The 20,238-nt window shown below is 56.1% G+C and overlaps 7 protein-coding genes across 7 annotated transcripts; 3 read left to right on the top strand and 4 right to left on the bottom strand.

Moving 5' to 3' along the window:
- Positions 1 to 1,342: 1,342 nt before the first annotated feature.
- On the top strand, positions 1,343 to 5,046 carry CMQ_7604 (conserved leucine-rich repeat protein; the record flags this gene model as incomplete). Its single annotated transcript, XM_014314609.1, has 2 exons — positions 1,343 to 3,220; positions 3,292 to 5,046. The coding sequence occupies 2 exons, from the start codon at positions 1,343 to 1,345 to the stop codon at positions 5,044 to 5,046; spliced, it is 3,633 nt and encodes a 1,210-aa protein (XP_014170084.1).
- An 803-nt stretch (positions 5,047 to 5,849) lies between these two features.
- Positions 5,850 to 6,530, top strand: CMQ_7547 (uncharacterized protein; the record flags this gene model as incomplete). The annotated part of the gene is made up of 1 exon (XM_014314552.1): positions 5,850 to 6,530. The coding sequence occupies one exon, from the start codon at positions 5,850 to 5,852 to the stop codon at positions 6,528 to 6,530; it is 681 nt and encodes a 226-aa protein (XP_014170027.1).
- Positions 6,531 to 6,792: 262 nt separating this feature from the next.
- Positions 6,793 to 8,112, bottom strand: CMQ_7074 (3-ketoacyl-thiolase; the record flags this gene model as incomplete). The annotated part of the gene is made up of 1 exon (XM_014314079.1): positions 6,793 to 8,112. One exon carries the CDS (start codon positions 8,110 to 8,112, stop codon positions 6,793 to 6,795), a length of 1,320 nt encoding a protein of 439 aa, XP_014169554.1.
- Positions 8,113 to 8,883: 771 nt separating this feature from the next.
- On the top strand, positions 8,884 to 11,581 carry CMQ_7497 (flavin-binding monooxygenase-like protein; the record flags this gene model as incomplete). Its single annotated transcript, XM_014314502.1, has 7 exons — positions 8,884 to 9,132; positions 9,183 to 9,520; positions 9,580 to 10,173; positions 10,248 to 10,613; positions 10,744 to 10,850; positions 10,901 to 11,173; positions 11,232 to 11,581. 7 exons carry the CDS (start codon positions 8,884 to 8,886, stop codon positions 11,579 to 11,581), a joined length of 2,277 nt encoding a protein of 758 aa, XP_014169977.1.
- A 400-nt stretch (positions 11,582 to 11,981) lies between these two features.
- CMQ_7528 (FAD-dependent oxidoreductase-like enzyme) lies at positions 11,982 to 14,054 on the bottom strand (the record flags this gene model as incomplete). Its single annotated transcript, XM_014314533.1, has 1 exon — positions 11,982 to 14,054. One exon carries the CDS (start codon positions 14,052 to 14,054, stop codon positions 11,982 to 11,984), a length of 2,073 nt encoding a protein of 690 aa, XP_014170008.1.
- A 527-nt stretch (positions 14,055 to 14,581) lies between these two features.
- Positions 14,582 to 15,274, bottom strand: CMQ_7063 (uncharacterized protein; the record flags this gene model as incomplete). Its single annotated transcript, XM_014314068.1, has 2 exons — positions 14,582 to 15,184; positions 15,251 to 15,274. 2 exons carry the CDS (start codon positions 15,272 to 15,274, stop codon positions 14,582 to 14,584), a joined length of 627 nt encoding a protein of 208 aa, XP_014169543.1.
- A 1,244-nt stretch (positions 15,275 to 16,518) lies between these two features.
- CMQ_7232 (uncharacterized protein) lies at positions 16,519 to 20,035 on the bottom strand (the record flags this gene model as incomplete). The annotated part of the gene is made up of 6 exons (XM_014314237.1): positions 16,519 to 17,096; positions 17,159 to 17,496; positions 17,562 to 17,821; positions 17,880 to 18,418; positions 18,482 to 19,378; positions 19,735 to 20,035. The coding sequence occupies 6 exons, from the start codon at positions 20,033 to 20,035 to the stop codon at positions 16,519 to 16,521; spliced, it is 2,913 nt and encodes a 970-aa protein (XP_014169712.1).
- Positions 20,036 to 20,238: the final 203 nt, after the last annotated feature.

Raw genomic sequence — 20,238 nt, 5'->3', positions numbered from 1 at the left:
TCTCCTCCCGATACCCCACCTGCGAGACAACATTCCCCAAAAAGTCGAGGCAGGGACCATTGACGAGGATGCCTTGTGCTACGATCTTCTGGGTAACAATGAGATGGATTGGACCCGGGCGCCCCTCACAGTCTAGGGAGATCGTGGGATGCGTGTGGAATTTTTGAAAATGAGAGGCACAGTTCCAAGACTGCCACGACGCCACCAAGTCAACAAAGCGCTGCAGGACAGCGGGGCAAATTGATCATCAGCTTCCTCGTGGACGAATAGCCGGCATCACTTCCCATCAAATGGAGTACAGCGCAGGTCAAGTCGAGATGAATATTTTTGTCGTGCCAGTAAAACCGAAAAGTCACGCCAACACTAGCTTAAAGTTGGGTCCGGATCCCTAATCGAAATTTGCTGAAGACTCCTGGGATTGCCTGCGGGTACGAGTACGAACAAAACATACCGGTCCCGAGACCCGGGACTGGCTTGTCCAAGACAAGGGCTTTCTATGATACGGTACTCCGTACTCCGTACAGTCCCACGGATACGCCTGACCATATCGTTCCACTTGGTGTCAAAGATGTGCAAATCTTATGATATTGCTACGTACGGAGTACGAAATACTGTAGCCAATTAGTATCTGGGATACAGTGCAGCGTCACGTGGTGTCACTCCAGCGCCCGCGGCAGATCTACAGGGCGCGGTACGCCACGAAGGCCGCTAAAACTAGATTTCAACAGCGCCGAAACAAGCTCTGACTGCGGCAGCCAGGTGCCCTGGCAGTTGGAGGCAGCCCTACTCCGTACTTGAAGGTTGTTGGAAGGTGGGGTAGGGTGACATCCACCATCGTCAGTCCCCTGTCTCGCGTCTGCGTATTTTCCCATTCGCGTCTGGCGTTGGTGCCACCGTCACTCTGTCTTATTTCGATGGTCTTCTGCATATTTCCCGTTTTCCCCATTGGCCCTTGCCCCTTTATTCTGGGGAGATCTGCCCGTTGTTTTTCTCGTTTTTCTTGTTTGTTTTTCTTCCTTTTTTTCTGGTACGTCGTCCGCTTCTCGTACATTCCTTTTTCTACACTGTTTCGGAAAGAAGATGCTCTTTTTGCCATACAGACCGTCTCACCGCCGACGAGTGCCAGGACCCGACAGAGCTGCTCGGTCGCCCCTCCGCTTCCCCTGATTGTGACACGCTCGCCGCGGGAACGCACGGATTCTTTTCCAATCTCGACGAGGGGGTCGTCTCCGTCCCAGAAAAACGAAACAGCGGGAATCTGTCTTGCTACCATCGGACGAACTACGAGAGCCGCCTTTGTTCCTGCTGCTTGACGTGCCACGCAACCGCTCGCACCAGCACGATGGACGATCGCCGCCAGAGCCTCAAACCGTCCGGCCTGCCACGGCCGTCTCGACTGCCCGTTGCCTCCACCCCATCATCCATTTCGACCTCCCACTCAGCGCCCTCGTTTTCCGCAACCACGAACAGAGCCTTGCCTCTGCGGCATACCCCATCCAGAGGATCTCTGTCAGGAGACGCCCTCGGTGGCCAGCTGCGCAACCCGAAGCTCCGAGCCGTTCCGTCGCGAGACCGCCTCAGCCCACAGCTATCCTCAGGCTCGCCTGCCAACTCGGGTCTCCAACACCCATCTCCCCGTACCCGTGCCGTGTCTGGACAGTATGTCAAGGGGGCGAGAACACCGCCGGGCCCCAGCGCGCCGAACTCGCGGCCGACCACGGGTGACACAGCCAAAAAGCTGTTACCAAGACCGCTTACTCGACGTGCCTCCTCACAGCAACTGGCGAACACCCCTTCACCACCGACATCACACTCCGTAAGCCCCGTGGACGACTTGTTTCTCGATACCGTCAGCGAACAGAGTGTAGGCGATGCAGGAGACTCGCTGCATCCTCGACGGCTGCGTCCACGTCCATCCCTGACCGAAAGAACGATGGAGACGCTGTCCCAGATCCCCAACTCGCCCGCCGTCAAGGGGAAGAGCTTTGGCTTTTACGACGATGCCGGACGTCTGGCACAACGCCGCCGCGGCAGCTCAGCCGGGAGTACCTCTCGGCCGGGCTCTAGCTTTCAGTCCGATGGGTCTTCTTCCCGCCCACAAAGCCGGCCAGGTTCGAGTTTGCGGCAGGATGACACCAGCACCCCGAATCCCTACACCGCGGTCAACGCGTTCCGATCTGCCACCTCGTCCTTTGTTCCTATTGATGAACTGTCGAACCCAAGTCGCATCGCCAGCCCACGCACCCTGAGAGCACCGCCTTCCCGAACCTCGCTGAACGCGGCCTTCCGGGCGGCGCCGAGAAAACAGACGGACCTCACGTCACCACCCAGTGACTTCCGCGCGATCAGCCCAGAAAAGTCGCCTGTTGCTTCGCCTGTGCCGGGGAGGTTTGGTTCTAAGACGATCGCAGCTCGACCTCTTATATCCCGCCCGTCCATCAGCCGTCTGTACAGGAAACCGTCCATGTCCAGCCTAGAGTCATCGGTGGCTTCGCCTGCCCCTGTGAAGAAGAGCGTAATTCCACCTCGCGCCTCGTCCACGTCCCGCGAAGGAGCCAAGCCGTCTAGGTCCCGCGACTCAGACTCAGCAGACTCAGCACAGGCTGCAGCCGACAACAGTCGGAAGTCATCTGCGGCTCTGCGGGAGCAGATTGCAAAAGCCAAGGCAGCGAGGCGGGCTGCGGCACAGCCGGTGATAGAGGAGAGCCCGGTATCGACTGCTGCGTCCGATCCAACAGCAACAACCGTATCTACATCGGCGACCAGCTTGAGCGAGGCCGGCGAGGCGCCGGTGATTCCGACAGACAGCACGTTCGACTTTGGCCTGAGCACAGATCCTTTCGGTCAGGGCCGGACCAAACAAGCACACACAAAGGTCATACAAGCCCGTGTTGATGCGGCCCGCACGAGCGGCCGGCTGAATATTGCGGCCATGGGTCTGCGAGAGATTCCGAAGGAGGTCATGGACATGTACAAGTCGAATTCGGGCGGCTCGTGGGCGGAGAACGTGGATTTGACACGGTTTGTGGCGGCGGACAATGAGATCGAAATGATCGAGGACTCGGTGTTCCCCGACGTCGATGTACAGGAGCTGGCCGACAACGAGGAGGGCTATTTCAATATCTTTGGTGGGCTCGAGACTCTGGATCTGCACGGCAACATGCTGATCTGTCTGCCCATGGGACTGCGGAGGCTGCAGATGTTGACGTCTTTAAACTTGGTAAGCAGCGAAGGAGCGTCGTTAACTTTAATGGGCGAAGACACGAAGCTAACATACGGTGACAACTTTAGTCCCAAAACCGGATCACAAACAATGCATTCGAAGTGATCTCGCAGATCACGTCACTACGCGACCTGAAACTTGGTGGAAACCTGTTCTACGGGCCGTTGGACCCCTGTTTTGCGAAACTGGAGAACCTGGAGAGTGCAGACCTGCACGGCAACAACATCTCTGTGCTTCCGGTGACTGTCGGCAACATGGCCAAGCTCCGGATCCTCAACATTAGCGAGAACAACTTCGAGAGCCTGGTGTTCGAGCCGCTGTCGAAGCTGCCGCTTACCGAGCTGATTGTGCGGAAGAACAAGCTGAGCGGGGTACTGATCGAAGACGCGGTCTCGAGCTTGCCACATCTCCAGGTGCTAGATGTGTCGTCTAATCAGATTACGCACATTGTGTCAGGGTCCCGGACAGACAGTCTGGAGATGCCAAAGCTGCACAATCTCTGCGTCTCGATGAACCGGCTGCAGGTATTACCAGATGTCAGCAAGTGGAGCAGCCTGGTGACTTTGGCGGCCGACGAGAACAACATCAGCAGCGTGCCGAGCGGCTTCGAGACGCTCCCCAGCCTGCGCCATGCCGACTTCTCCAGCAACGACATCCGGGTGATCCCGTCAGAGATTGGACGTATGGAGAGCCTGGCGCAGCTGCGTCTCGGCGGCAATCCGCTGCGGGACAAGAAGTTTTGCACAGCGACAACAGACGAGATCAAGAGCGTGCTGGCCGGCCGTCTCGAGCCGGAACCAGAAGCAGATGGAAAACAGATGGCCGGCAAGGGACTGGATCTGACCGCGGATGAGCTGCAGGACGAGCTTCGAGACGCGGTGACGGAGCTGTCCGTAAAGACGTCGTCCCAGAGCCGACGACGAAGCAGCAACGTGGGCCCAGGTATGGACGACAACATGAGCGAAGGACGGTCGGAGGACGTGTTTGCGACGCCGCCGACGTCGGCTCCCCACACGCCAGCGCGGTCACGGTCTCATACGATATCGAACCAGCTGTGGCCGGTCAAGGTGGGCGGCATACTGGACCGGTCGGAGACGGGGTCGGCAGCGCTGAATCCGCTGGTGGCATCACGGGTGGCGCAGGAGCACCAGGTGCGAGAAATGCACCTGCAGCGCAACATGTTCACAGCGCTTCCGGACTCGTTGTCGTTTTTTGCGGAGACGCTGGCGGTGCTGTCGCTGGCACGCAACGCGCTGTCGGGCGAGTCGTACCTGGGCGATGGGGGTGCGAGCGAGGGACTGGACCTACCGGTGCTGCGAGAGCTGAACCTGTCGTCGAACCACATTACGGGGCTGATGCCGCTGGTGCGACAGCTGCGGGCGCCGTCGCTGCGAAAACTGGATGTGAGCGTGAACCGGGTGGCGATGCTTCCGGCAGGCGGCCAATTGCGGGCAGCCTTTCCGGAGCTGTCGGTATTGCTGGCGAGCGACAACCGGCTGTCGGAGCTGGATCCGGAGAGCATTCGGGGCCTGCGCATCGTCGACGTGACCAACAATGACATTGAGCATCTCAATCCGCGGCTCGGTCTCCTGGGTGGTGTTGGCGGGCTGGAGCGGCTCGACGTGCTCGGTAACCGGTTTCGTGTGCCGCGTTTCAATGTGCTCGAGCGTGGCACCGAGGCAACTCTTCGCTGGCTGCGCGGCCGTGTTCCCGTGGCTGAGATGGGCATCTGGCGTGAGGCCAACCGGAGTAGTACGACCGGTGGTGGTGGCGGTGGCAGCAGCGGCAGCGTTGTCGAAGTCGTCGACGATGAAGTGGATTGAAGGGAGAAGGGGAATGGCACGTGGCGACGTGGCGACATATATTACGACTTGTCTTTTCTTCTGCTCTCTGGCCTTGCTCTATCCTCTTTAATACCATATACCACTTTTCCAACTTTTCCAACTTTCGAATTCTTGTTCATGAACCGGTGGTTTCTGCCTGTCTGCTCTCCCCTTTTCCATTTCTTTTCCTTCTCCGGTCTAGCCAGACTGTATTATTATCATCATCATCCAGCGGCAGCACTTAATATTGTAATTCATCCTCCAACAAAATACTGTGTGATAGCCTCGTCACGTGCGCTTGGCTTACACAACCAACTCTCTCGACATCTCTTGTTATCATCGCCCATTGCCCTCACTTCTCAGCATCGTGACTCCACGGCTTCTGCTTCATTCTTATTCTTTCGGGCGATTCTGCCATCCCGTGCCTCTCCTCTGCTCGCCGCCACCTGCTCTCCGCCTGCTCAGAAGCATAAATAGCTGCCCCCCCCCCCTTCTTCATTTCTGTTTTTCGTCCTTCTCCTCCATCACTTCAAAAAATATTTCTCTGGTTCCAACTATCCAGCTTCGGCACTTTTGGATTCTGCCACTCTGTTACTCAGTCCGATTCTTTGCCACTTATTCTCCGCCTGCTGAGAAGCATAAATATCTGGTACTTCCCAGCACATTTCTGGTTCTTCTTCTCTTCTCCATCACTCTTACCACACACTTTTCAGGCTCTGCTGCACAACTGCCGCTCAGTCATCAACAATTTCTGTGAATACCATCAAACTTTCACTTCTACAGCCTTTTTCAAACAACCAAAAATGGCCATCTCTACCAAGACAAAGACAGCCAGCAAAAAAAGCGGCATTCTCTACAAAATCACACAGCAGATGACCATCCGTCTGAAGGGGCATTGCTCCCAAGACAAGAAGTCAATCAAGCCGTCAGAGACAAAAAACATGTCCCAGCTGTACCAACTTCCCTGGATTCCTGAACCTGAGGAGGAGGTTGTGGACATGGCAGAACAGCGTGTCCTGCGCCGCAACGCGGTGCAGGCCGTGACATCATCGCTGCAGCAGTGTCAAGGCACTGAATCGTTTGCTCGTGAGGGCTCCAGTCTGGATCTCTACCCGGTGCAGCCTCACGTGCAGACACGGAGCAGTCGTCCATCTCAGGCGACGCTCCAGGGTCGCCGGCCTCGGTCTTCACACCAGGTCGTGCCTTCCCACAACACATCTTCCACGGCTACCCGCCGGTATTCTTGGTCACCGGCGTGGTCATTCGAGGTGCAGCCACTCTTTGCACCGCCTCAGTCTCATCACGCCCAGTTTTCCTCGCCATACGATGCAGCTGCACAAAGTCTAAGCAGCAGCGTGGCATATGAGGAGACGGCACCAGAGCCTGACAGCGATACTGAGTCAGACTTTGGAGATGACGATAAGGAGGAGGATGAGGATGAGGATGATGACGAGATCTATCTCGCCCATCCAGCTTGGAAATAAAGAGCTTCATGTACCACACTTCTTTTTGTACTGCCATATTTGCTCTTATTGGCCAGATTGCCTGTATCATATGATATCCTGTACTTAGATATACCCAATACAATTTGACACATAAACTCATTGATATCAATTTGAACGTGTAGACTATGTACATTTCATGATTTCTTATTCCCTTTGGTTTCCAGGGTGTTGGTAGTGCTCGTACTCGCATTGTGACCATTGTGTCTTACATAAGCATACACGTGATCGTGTTAGTTGCTGCTTATTCACGGACAAACAGGGCAGCCATGCCCATGCCGGTGCCGATGCACATGCTGGCGACGCCGATCTCGCCACCGTCACGGTGCAGGCCGTGCAGCAGAGTGGTGGCCATGCGAGTGCCGGTAGCACCGAGGGGATGGCCAAGAGCGATGGCACCGCCGTCGGGGTTGACGAGGGCGCGAGGACGGGCATGGGGGCTGGCCTCGTCGTACTCGGACTCGGCCCAGGCAGACTCAAGGCCAAGCTGGCGGAGGCAGTAGAGCGTCTGGCTAGCAAAGGCCTCATTGATCTCCCAGCGGTGGACATCGGCGGTGGAGAGGCCGAGACGATCGAGGAGGGCAGGGATGGCGAGAGCAGGGCCAATGCCCATTTCGTCGGGGCGGCAGCCGACGGTGGCGGAAGCGACGAAGCGACCGAGCACACGGGTGCCAGGCGGGAGGTGCTGGTCGACGGTGCTGCGGCGCATGAGCAGAAGGGCGGCGGCGCCGTCGCTGACCTGAGACGAGTTGCCGGCCGTGCTGGTGCCATCGGCAGCAAAGGCAGGCTTGAGGCGGGCGAGAACCTCGGGCGAGATGTCCGCACGGATGCCGTCGTCAGTGGTGACGGTGATCTGCTGTTCCGGCTCGAGCGGCGTGTCCTTGGGAGCGCCCTTGGGCAGCAGTGGCTGGAAGCGCGTGGCGACGGGGACGATCTCGTCGACGAAGCGGCCAGCAGCCACAGCAGCAGCTGCTCGGCGGTGGCTGTGCAGCGCCACATTGTCCTGGTCTGCACGGTTGATGCCGTAGCGGCTGGCAACGTTCTCGCTCGTCGTGCCCATGGGCATGACGCAATCACGGGCATCGGCCACGGGCGATTCGCGCAGAGCTGGCCAGAGGTCCGTCGGGATCGCACGGCTGCCGTAGTTTCGCGTCATGCTCTCCATGCCGGCCGCAATGCCAGCTTCGATGGCGCCCACGCGAATCTGTGCGGCCACAGCAGCCACAGCCTGCAGGCTGGACGCACAGGCTCGGTTGACGGTATAGAGCGACGTGGCGTGCGTGTCGAAGCCGACGTGGTTCAGCGCCGTGCGTGCCGCCTTGGAACCGCCCAGCTCTGACAGCACCACGCCGACAGCCACGTCCTGGATCCGGCTGCGGTCTAGCCCCATCGCCGTGCCGCGTTCCAGCGTGCGGCGCAGCACCGTCGCCAGCAGCTCTTCGGGGTAGGCGTCCTTGAGATTGCCACGGTTCGCCCGGCAGATGGGCGTCCGCACCGCCGACAGCACCACCGTGTCGGATGGCGCCTTCTTCAGCAGCGCCGACAGACCGCGTGGGTATGGCATCGTCGTCGTGTGGCTTCGGAGAGCTTCGGGAGAGCTTCTGTCAGCTGTGGGCTTCTCTTCTCCGGCTTTTGCTGCGAGCTTCGGGGCTTGAGCTGTTCGTCAAACTGTCAGACTGCAAAACTGTCGAGCTGTTTGGAACTGTGTTAAGATAGCAAACAACTCCCACAACCGCCGCTGCAGTCAAGCCTTTCGGCCGTCGTCTGCTGCAATAGCCGGCTTGCGGGGCCACTTTCGGTAGCTATTGGCGGTAACCACTCCAGCTGTGCTTTCGGGTATTGCAGAAATACCCACCCGTCGGGAAAAGAATCACCCAGTAGCGCCCGTCCTCGGAATTGATCTCATCACGTGATAGCTTAGTAAGCGGCTCTGTCTTTAGTCATGAAGCTGGGTCATTAGTCAGCCGACGGCCTCTTTCTTTGCCCCCAACTCAAAGTGCATCACTCACTGGTATTCCGTACCACAAGTAAATATTGCATCCTTTCCTACAACTTCATGTTGCGTATGGCCTGGCGCTGCACAGGACAGTATCTATCAGTTCTCTCATAAATGTCACAATATTTTGAACAACCTGTTTCAATTATGTTTATCTCAAGATCCACATGCATAAGCGTGTGCATCCATCTGGCTTTCATTTTGGCGAACTGACGTCACAAGCACGCTGACGTCACGTAAATATTGACAGCACTAACTCCAACAAATGTTTTCTTTGTCGTTGTCCCATGTCCTCAACTCTCACGCAGTACCAAGTGATCGAGCCAGGCATTGGCTAGTATGGATTCCAAACGCAGTAGATTGTCGGTGAATCCGATAACATTGGGGTTCCAAATCTGGCAGCGCGCACTCGACTGGACTCTGTCACCCAAAGCTCCTGACCCAAACACGAAGCTTCACCGGCCCAGAGTAGCCGTGATTGGAGCTGGCATCACTGGAATAACATCTGCAGCACACTGCATTGGACACGGATTCGATGTCGCCATTTTCGAAGCTGGGGGGGAGGAGAGCATTGGAGGCATCTGGAGTGTAAGCATCCCGAATCCATTTCATTGAAATCATGGCTGACAAGTGCGCAGAAAGTCAACGATACCTCCGGACTCCAAATCAATGCTGCCATGTATCGCTTCCACCCTTCCGTCAACTGGTCGCGTGGCTATCCGAACCGGCAAGAGATCGTCGAGCAAGTCAACATCCTTTGGAAACGCTATAAGCTGCCTGCACGCACACACTTCCACACGCCCGTCAGCAAGGTGTACCGGAACGAAGCAGGACAATGGATCATCAACGAGCCGGCCAACGGGACCTTTGACGGCGTCATTGCCGCCGTCGGAACATGTGGAGACAAAAAGATGCCACACATTGAGGGCATAGAGAGCTTCAAAGGCTCTGTCTTCCACTCGAGCATGCTGAACGGGTAAGTTCCGAACCCTGACCCAACCGCCCTTCTTGTTCTGAATCTGTACTGCCACACAGGGAGTCTGCAAAGGACAAGAAAGTGGCCATTATCGGCGGTGGTGCGAGTGCGGTAGAAGCCCTCGAATTTGCTAGCAAAACAGGCGCAGCAAAGACGTACATTTTGTCCAGGAGCGAGAAGTGGATCATCCCGCGCAACCTCTTTGCCGACATTCTGTTTTCACTCAACATCTGGGGCCAAGAGACGATTCTCTCCTGGATCCCGGAGACGCTGCTGCGCACGTTCTTCTACGGCGACCTCAAATCCATCGCGCCTCCAGCCGGCTCAGACTCGGGCATCTTCACCAACACGCCCATGGTCAACTCGGACATCATGGAAAAGCTGCGGGACGGCACGGCCGAATGGGTTCGTTGCGACATTGAGCGGATTGTAGAGAACGGCGTCGAGGTCAACCGCCGCGCCCAAGGCGTGCCCAAAGGCGGCCCCGGACGGCAGCAGGTGGTCGATGCCGACATGATCATCATGGCAACCGGCTTCAAGCGGCCACCGCTGTCGTTCTTGCCCGCAGACTGCTTCGAAGAGCCGTATGCGGCGCCCAACTGGTATCTCCAGACCTTTCCGCCGAGCCATCCGTCTGTGTCGGCTATTAATTGGTAAGCCGCCTGTGTGCATCGGCCCCGGGAGACAAGAGTGAGACCGCTGCTCTGTTTGCTGACCACGGTTGCAGCACCTATGTGGCCGCCATCGGGACGGTTGGCAATTGGCACATTGGCATCTACACGCGCATCCTACTCATGTTTCTGGTCGACCCGCTGACACGGCCGAGTCGTTTCTGGATGACGCGCTGGATCGATATGACCTGCTTCCTCAAGGGAAACTCGCCCACTAAGGCTTTCGACTTCTTCACGTACTTGGAGCTACTGTGGTGGTTCCTGTTCTGCGTCGTCATCAACCCCTTTCGCTGGAAGTGGGCAGTCTTTGTCTTTTTCGGCATTGGCCTGGGCCTCCCAAAGGCCATCAATCGAGCGGAAGCGCGCATTCTGGCACGTGCTGGATACAGCAAAGATGAGCGTCGCGACCAAGGGAAGAGCCTGTGAGGCCCGAGCGATGATGGCTGGAGGGGCAGTAAAAATAAAATGGTTATTTACGAGGCTATGATGTAATTAAAGTGTCGCGCATCTCTCGATCCAAGCGTTGTATCAGGCTAAAACCAATGACGTCAGCGTGTTTACTGCCTCTGTACTCCGTAACCTCGCGCCAGAACTGCAGCCGAGCCTTCTCAGACACGACACAACATACGCGCAAACAGAAGCCGAAATGAACAATCCTGGTACGAGACACGGCCGCGCCGTCATTGCGTAGTAGCTGACCATTGCGCAGTCAAGGAGATCCCTGCCGTCATTCTATCTCTTTGCACTCGGCCGCAGGCAGAGCAGGAGGCCACCATCGACCGATACTTTCTGAAAGACGCCTCGTTTGTGCACCCGTTCTGCTACGTCCCCCCGATTGCGACCCTCTACGACATCGTGCCCTGGCCTTTCTCACCAGTCGTCGGGATCACGGGCGATATCAACTCCCGTCGCATCGTTCGGGCCATCTTTCGCTGGTACAAGATTCTTAGCCCGGACATTGATATCGCTATTGACTCCATCGGTTCGTTCGCACACACACACCTGCACGGCCTTCTGCCTGGCTGACTGACCTCCTTTAGCCTGGGACGAGGCACAATGCATCCTGTACGTGAGCATTCACCAGCGCTTCGCTCTCTGGTTCGTCCCGTTCTACGCGGCCAAAGTCCATCTCATCACTGAGCTCCAGCTGGAGCCCGTAGGCGAGAGCGGCACCGAATCCCGGCCGGTCTACTACATCTCCCGCCAAGAGGACCACTATCAGCTCACCGAACTCCTCAAATTTGTCCTGCCCAAAGTCGGTCCTGCTTCTTGGACCATCTGGCAGCTTTTTTCTACCTGGCTCTGCTATGTCGGCGTTTTGTTTGTCGACGCAGTATTGGGTCTGTTCGGCAAAACGAAGCTTTTGCCTTGGCGGAAAAACCATGTATGATAGAGACGAGTTGTGGTCACTATTGGGGAACATCGCTTGAATTCCAAGATCTTTGTAAACTATGGCCTATTCATCGCATTCGTTAGTAATCCAGCGCCCAAAACGGGCCGCATTTTCAAGCCCAGCCCATAATGATCAGACAGAAAGAAAGAGGAAAATAAGGATACATGCTCCAGTTGGCTCCCAGGCCTCGGCCTTTACAAAGATTCATTTCCTGCCACTCTTTCCAGCCGGAAGAAAGAGAAAGAAAACAGATGAAGATAAAAAAGACAACGTTTCCGAACCCAAACTGAGACATAAGACAATCCGAATTGTAAACCAAACATAACCAGTGAACTGAGAGACCCGCTTGCCAAATCACCAAAATGAGCCGAGAACAGCCTTTGATCGCTCGTCATTCCTAGTTGTACTGAATGCCCAGGCCGACACGTGGCAGCTGTTGTTGTTGCTGCTCCTGTTGTCGCTGTTCCTGCTGGTAATGGTGGTGGCGCCGATGGCTGTCGTCGGTATCCCGTAGCGACGGAACCACGCGGACTTTCTTGGCCGGGCTCAACTGGTGACCGTCCAAGCTGCCTGCACCACCGGCACTGCCGACTCCGCCTTGACCGGAGCCGATGGCGCCGCTGAACTTGCGCTTGTCCACAGATGTGGCGCCGACCTTGTTTAGCCCGCCAAAGAGCCTCGCCTGCAGCTTGGCCGACTTCTCCGCGAGCCCCTGCGACGTCGCGGGTGTGCCGTCACGCAAGTCGTCTGCCGAGCTGGCCACCTCGAAGCTCTCGCGCGCGTCTCTCCGCAGCATCGCCAAGGCCGCCTGACTCGCCTGGCTCTCAAACACGTCGTCGTCCGGCCGGCTGTGGAAGAACGACAGAGACTGCGGCTGTGACTGTGTGTGCGCATGCGCATGGGCACGCGGCTGCGAGAGACGGGGAAAGCTGGATGCCGACGACTGCTGGTGGGCCTGAGTTCGCGCGGCCACTAGTTCGAATGCCTGTCTTGCGAGCTCTTCGTTGGCATGTCCACTCCCGGCCTCCTCGTCGGCCGAAATGGTGCTCTCACGGCTCGGGTCTCGCTCTTGCAAGTCCGGGAGCCGGTGACGATGGCGTGTCGGAGTTTCGGGCGGGTTGCGATCGCGGCCGGTGCTGGCTTTAGCACCAACACTGGCGCTCAGGCTGGGCACACCAAAGTGTCCGTTGAAGCGCAGTGTCGCCGGTTCCGTCTGGGGAACAAGGTCAGCCGATGGCAGCAGCCCCGAGTAGCCGGTGCGCGGCCGTCCTGACGGCCCCAACGGTGTAGTGGGAAGCGATGACATGGACTGCACATTGCGCTGGTGCCTTGCCACGTTGCGAGGCGTCGGACGATGGCCGGTGATGGGCGTGTTGGGCGCACTGTTGTTCTCCTGGCTCAGAGCCTGAAGCAGAGCCGCGATCGGCTCGGCGCCGTGGTCCCTGGCCAACCGGCCGCTGTTTGCATTGTTCGTCTTCGCTCGTGGGGTCTGGTTCGGCGTGCCGCGGGTGTGGACAGGCGACGTGTTGGTCTTGGGAGTCATGGCACCATGGAACATGCCGCCAGGGCTGCAGAGCAGGTGGAAGTGCTCGCGGTTCTCACGCAGACGATTGAGCAGCAGCTCCTTCTCGTCTCCCAGGTTGACTGTCTCCTCCTCCTTCTGCTGGATGAGGCGCTTGGCCAGCTTCACCCGCTTCTGTAGGCTCTCGTTCTCCTCGACCAGCTCGTCGTACGCCGCTTTCAGCTGCAGGTATTTGGCCTGCGACGACTCGATGGCGCCACCCAGGTCGCGACGGGCCTGCCGGGCGCTCTCGGCCTGGCGCAGCGCCTCCACCTCCCGCCGGGTCATCTCGTGCTCAACGGCAGCCCGCTTTGCATCCTCGTCAGCCTGCAGGTTCAGCAGGTTAAACTGCAGCTTGTGGTGGGCCGTCTCCATCTTCAGCCGCGTGTGCTCGCCCATGCTGGCCTGCAGCATGGCCCGGAGCTCGTCCGACGAGGCGGCAGCGATCTGAGAGGTTGAAGGGGGCACATACTCCATGGTGAAGGGGGATGCAGCAGATCCGCGTCGGTCTCTGCTTGCCGAGTTCAGGCCTGTGACGGGGGGAGATGGGATAGCCGAGCGCTGCGAAGAGCTGACGTAGCCGCTCGCTGATGTGGACTGGCCGTTCTGGCCTGTGTGGATCAATTGGGGCAGTCGTTGTTGATGGTGGTTTTGTATTTGGGAAGACGGAGGAGGAGTCTGGGAGATGACGGCTGGCAAGTCAACGACGTTGCTCTCGTCGATGAGCTCGGCGCGGAAGCAACGGTCCTCGTCCGTGGGCGAGCCCGGCCCCTCTGTTGACAGGATGGACTCCTGCGACGTAAGGATCACGTCGGCCGGAGGTGGTGTTGACGGCACTTCGACGGTGCTTTTGGCCAGGTCTCTTTCGTCCATTTCGGCCTGGAGAAAGCCGTTCACGCCACAAGACATGTTCACGTGCGGTGACGGTGTGTCGGATGGGGAATGTCGGGCGGTATGCTAGGGATGTTCGGGTCCGACGCCGGCTGGAATTCGCGCGTGGTGCCCAACTGAATACAGGCCTTGAAAAACAAGGGTGAGAAGAGGAAGAAAGACGGGGCAGCGCAGAGGAGAGCTGCACGCGCCAACGAGCACAGTCGTGCAGCGATCGGTGAGAGAGTGGAGGCGGGGGAGCACAAAGGATACGATGTATCGCAAGTATGATGCAGGAGGAAGCACCGTCGCACGTCGGATGGGGGCTGATGATGATGGTTGGCCTTTCTTGGCTTGGGGCGAGAGGGGAACCCTTTTCTGTCGTTGCTGCAGTGAGGAGAGGAAGCGGTCAGGGCACGGACGTGCCCAATAAAAGTGGCTGGCTACGCCTACGCTAGTGTGGATCCGGATTAGAGCTTCGCTGTTCTGCCGTGTCTCACCGCCAGACGATCAGGTACCAAAGTCTGTTTGCAGCTGCAGTTTTTTATCTACTTGCCATTGTTGTCTTATAGCAGAGCCAATCCCGCCACGCCAACGGCCGCCGCCATTCCCACCATTCCAGAGACTTCCATCGCCCTGACTGTATCGGCCGCACCCGTCACTGCCGCGCTAGCCTGCGTGGACTTGCTCGTGGCCGTTCCTGAGCTGCTGGTCACCGTCTTTCCCGGCAGGGTCGACACGTTCGTGGATGTGGTGAGGTCTTTTGTCATAGCAGATGTCTTCTCTTTGGTCGAGACGGTGGTTGATGATGCGGTAGACACTGGCAGCGTGGCCGGTGCAGTTGTCAGGGAGTCTGCCGAAGTCGTGGAGAACGAAGAGGTCTCTGTCAATAAGGACGACGACGACGACGAAACAGCTTCTGTAGCAGAAGGCTGCGACTCTGTCGATGTCACAGATACACTCCCCCCAGCCGTGGCTCCGGTCTCAGCCGCCGCACCGAATCCGGGCAGAAAGCTGGGCGTCACTGTGGCCGTTCCCGTGTAGCCATAGCAGCCAGGCCGTGTCGTGATGGGCGGCGCGCGGCCACCGCCGCAGTCGAGGATCGAGCAGATCTCACCCGTGTCGGGGACGTACCATATCAGACTGGCACCACCGTAAGCCACAGTGGCCTAGGAGATGCAGCCTTTGAAATCGGTGCGGGCCAGGACGGCAGGCAGCAGCAAGCCGGCAGCCACGTCGAGAGGACGGAAAAAGAACATGGTGAACGTTGCCAATAGGATGAGAGATCGTAGACCGAGTCAAACGAGCGTAGACGGAAAAAAGACCGAGAAAATGAAAGAGACCGAGAACTTAACCTCTGCTGAACGAATGCGGAACGGAATGGAGATGGAAACGGCCAGATACTTGTACAGGACAAGAGACAGGGTCCCCTGGCGAGCTCTTCGCCCAATACGGCTCTCTGTGCGGCTGGCCTCAGCTCGTATTCAGCCCCTGGTTGCTGACCCGAGAAACTGTTTTAGCTCCAACACCTTCACCTTAACTGTATTGCGTAATACTTTGTACGGCAGATGGGGCAACAAAAGGGGCCGGGGGCCTTAGGTATGGTGGTATCATTTTTGCCGCCGAACTTCCAAAACACGACCGTGCTGTCTCATTTCCTACAGCCGCACTGATTGGCTGGAGAAGATGAATTTCTCAGATGCTCATTTCTTCCCCGGCGCCCTACTATTGGGTGCCGCGTTAACATCTGATTCAGTCTTTGCGCACTGTCGTAAAAGGATAAGACCTGTCTGGCTGCCGTCGTGGCTAAACAGAGGTTGCAACGGTGTCCTCGATCTGGTAGCCAATTATATCTTGTAGGCTGGTTTTGCCATAGACAGGCGTTTGTCGTCGAAGGTCCTTCAACTTGGACAGTGGTTCGCGAGAGTCGAAGTGAGCACCTTGTAAATAGACGGTGTATAAGTCCTAGGCATGATGCGAGTCCAAGTCTACTGCTCCCGGTGTCGTATACGGGCTCACAAGCCGACATGTCGCTATCGGGTCACGTCTGGCTTTTCGACCATGACTTTCGTCATCGTGATCACAGCGACAGCAGGAGAGATAGCAACGACCACTTCCGGCTGTATTCTGGTAGCCTAACATCGATCCTTGATGCCTCATATCGGATCTTTGTGGAAAACTAGGGAAGCTCAAAATCAGAACGACAAGTTGGGGCAGTTGCAAACTCTCCACACGGATGTATCGACAGTGATGGGGCTCGGGACCCTAGAAACAGATCTGGCCGTAGATAGAAAGGGAGCAAGAGACGTTTTTCTCTCGTTATTACTTTCGTCACCCCAATCCAATGGATTATGGACGATATGAAGAAGTTCACCGAATGTGAGCTGGAAATATTGTAATGCTAATAAGTGACTCAAAAAAGTATCTGCCTCCCGCATGCATGACAGCATGTATCTCTCACCAATGTGTCCGACTATGCGATCTTTAAGCCTCATTCGGTTCTTCAATTGTTCCCCGTCTTCCTCTTTTTCGCCGGTGCCCTCTTCTTGGGTACCACCTTGACCTTTGTGTCCTCTCCTCCCTCGTCCCGAATTCTCTTCTTGTATACGCGCCGCTTCGGTGGCTTCGGCGGCTCCGGTTCATAGGCCCAGTCCTCCCCATCAGAGCTCAGGGGGTCGAAGGTCGCCCCTCTCGGTTCGTCGACGTATGTTTTGGGGATGGCCGCGTCTGCAAGTCCGGCCTGCATTCGACCAATCACGTCGGGAAGCTTCCAGTCCGTTTGCCACTTGATGACCAGTGGTGTTGCGGCCTTTCTAAGCTCTAGACCCGTCGATCTGCCTGTCTCGACGGCTGCATCACTGTCTTGCTCTGCCTGGGCGATCCTCTGGCAAATGGCATCGATCTGGTTATCGATCTTGGCCAGTCCATCATCCCAGATGGCATCCAGAGACTGCCGGAAGTGGTCCATGTTCGCCATGATTTGCTGATCCATCTTCATCATTGCCAATTTGACCAGGGGCGTCGTGTTTTTGTCCGCGAGCTTCTCGAAGTGGTTCTGGCGCAAGCCGAACGAGCCTTTTCCTGTAGCCAAAGTCAGTAACACTAAAGAAAGGCGCGGCACATCCATGCTACCTCTTGCTTACCGATAATCTTCCGTGCGTCAAAGAAGCCACGGCTCCAATTCTTAGATAGAATTTCTCCCACAAGCTTGTGGATTTCGGCAGCCTGCACAGCAATGCGAAACATTGCGTTTTCCACATTATGAGCCACTAACTGACGAAGCTCCATAATGGCAACCAGCTGTCCCGACAGGTACTCAAGCTGCGTCGGAAACAGTGCCGGCAGTGCCCATCGGACCTTGAACATCGACCTGTTCCAGATTTCCTCAATTCTGCCCTTGACCTTCTCTGCCTCCGCAGGAAGCTTGCTGTGAAAGGCTTCGTTCCACATTTCCACAATACCAAGCAGTACCACGTCGGCCCTGGCTCTGTGTCAGTGTGTGGGCATCACAACTACGAGGAGATTGGAAGGTCCAGAACAGCGTACATGTTGTCCATCCATGCGTAAGTAACTCTACCTGCACCGGTGCTGGTGTACCGCTTGCCGTTGCGACGAATGATAGCTAAATGAGTAGCCCAATGCATCTTTGGGCTACGTGGACGGCTGGGCCACAACAAGTTCCAGGTCTTTACTGCCTCTATGACATTTGATCGGCATTGTGGCTTAAACCTCTGTTTGGGAGGAATAGCGAGCGGATTGCACTGCTGAACGCGCGCCGTGAGCTCGTCGCCATACTCGCCGAGGTTCTGTTGTGTTGCCCGGTCTGTTAGCCCAAGTGCCTGCTATTCCAACCATGTAGCTCACCTGGCGAAGTGTGTTCTTGAACTTTGTGCAAAGCTCCTCTAGCCTTTCTTTTGGTGAGACCATGTCGCGGCTGTCGAGGCTTTCTTCCATCGACCACGTCCATAAGACATTCAATACTGCATTGAGACGATGCAGAATCGAGAGCGCGTGATTCTGTCGTGCCGGGATCGTGGCTCTGTTGATCCAGGCGCGCAAGGCTGGAATGCCAGTGTACTCCACCGCAGGAAACCCGGGGCTGGGAGTTGATTCCGAGTTCTGGAGGTTCCAAAACGAGCTAGAACTGACTGGAAGAACATTTATAGCCTCCTCGGTGAATGGCCCTGTCTTGTTCTTGCGAAATCGTGCCTTTTTCCGCCTCATGTCCATGAGGATCTTCTTTTCTACCCTAGCGTTTCTAGCTTTGATGCAGAGAAATGTCATGAGGCCTTTGTAGTAAGTCAGCCGTGCTTCGAGATTGCTGTTCCGCTGTGTCAGCTCGGCAAGCTTAGATCTGGCACTCGATACGCTTCCTTGGACTCGTGCCTGTTCGTGCCCGTCTTCTAAGCATCGGCTTATGTGTTAGTAGTCGGCCCGCGTAGCAAAACGTGTGAAAACATTCTCACCCGCGCATTTGAGTAGAACCTTCCTGTCAGCCCTTGCCTCTTCCAACTCTTTGTTGGCCGCGCCCATTTTGGACTTGATCTCTTTCAGCTGTTGGCAGATCTCCTTGTACGCCTTGTGTGCCGTGTGTATTTCCGTTCCGGCAGCAGGCCGTAGCGTCTTTTTCAGATATTGTTCCCAGGGAATGTCATCCATTTTAGATGGCACAACACAAAAATTGTGACGGGTAAACTTCCCATCGAGCTCCATTCGGAGAGCCTCGTTGTCGCTTATAAGCTGTGATGCCAGCTGCTCGTCGCCTGCCCGAGAGACGGGTGATACAATGATCGCGATTTCCAACGCCGTGAACCTCTCTCTGGCCACATTCGCCCGCATCGTCACTGCATCAGACAAGCCTGGAAGATCCTCGATCACAACTCCATTTTTCAAAATTGGCGACGGGACATAGAGATCGACACGCTGCACGAGTGGCCACACCTGCATTTCTCCTCCATTTATTGTCTCCACGCCTGGAAGTGGAGTGCAGTCGAGAAACGGCTTGATCTCGTCGGCAAAGGTCTCTAGATCTTGGCAGCTGATCGACTTTGTTGTCGAAAGAAACCCTGTTGCAGGATCTGCCTCCGTCAAAATGTCGGCCGTTGTCATACTTCTGAGATCCTCTTCTTCCAACTTCCATACAGCAAAAATTGGATCCGTAAATTCACTGAAATCATGCTCCAAACCTTGGCTCTCATCGTTTGCCTCATCATCCTCGTCTTGGCCAGCACTTCCACTGGCATCCTTGGCACTGCTTCCAGAAACCTGGGTCACCTCGCATATCAGGACGTCATCAATGTCACTATCAACGCCATCAATATCTCTTTCATTATCACATTCTTCCGCGTGCCCTTCGTTCTTGCCTGAGGTATTATGGAAGTCCCGGAAAAACGTGTCCAGCCACTTTTTTATCTCCGACTTATTTTTGAACCTAATCCGGGCGTGAAAACGTGGTCTCTCGTTCTTGTTTTTGTTCTCATGCACGACACAGACGGTTCCTGTAGATGCCCCTTCACTTCCCTGCGGAAGCAAGTCATTATGGCCAAGAAGAGCATTAATGATGGTTGTCTTACCGGCTCCTGTCATTCCGCAAATACCGACTGAGACATGAAACTGGTCATGTTCACCGCAGATATTCTCTGTTTTTATCGGCAAGCTTGGTTAGCTTTTCAATGGAATAAGACTAGACAACAGCATGATAGGTCCAGGATCGACCAACCAATTTCAGACACCACAGATGGGGGGAAGGTCGCTCTGCCCTCCACTTCAAACTCCTTCACCACATTCACTAATTGTTTTCCGCATGTGATGGCATCCATAACGGCGTCTTCGAGAACTCCAATGTGCTCTTCGATGGAAGTACTGCCTTGATTGGCCCAAGGGTATGGCGGAGCTGCTATCAGCGAATTTTCGACTTCACCAGCATCTTCTTGAGCAGCTTCTTGTGAGGATAGGACCTCTTCGTAAGGCTGGAGAAAACTGGCCAGACGGCCAGCGTCCTTCCAATTTGGTGAGTTCATTTTTGTCACGGGAGAGTATGAAAGCTGCAGTGGTATTTTCAGTGTCACCCCCGAACGTCAGATTTAGTTTCTCCTTTGAAATTCTGTATTTCTTATTTGAACGGATGAAGTGTGTAATGGGCAAGCCGATGAGGGAAATGAAGAAGCTGATGTATGTAGAGGGCAAGTAAATGTAGAAAGGCGTGGCTAGTTATGGGTCTAAC

This window comes from Grosmannia clavigera, assembly GCF_000143105.1.
Source record: "Grosmannia clavigera kw1407 unplaced genomic scaffold GCSC_173, whole genome shotgun sequence".
Classification (NCBI taxonomy): Eukaryota; Fungi; Ascomycota; class Sordariomycetes; order Ophiostomatales; family Ophiostomataceae; genus Leptographium; species Leptographium clavigerum.
This window is presented reverse-complemented; position numbering and strand designations above follow the sequence as displayed.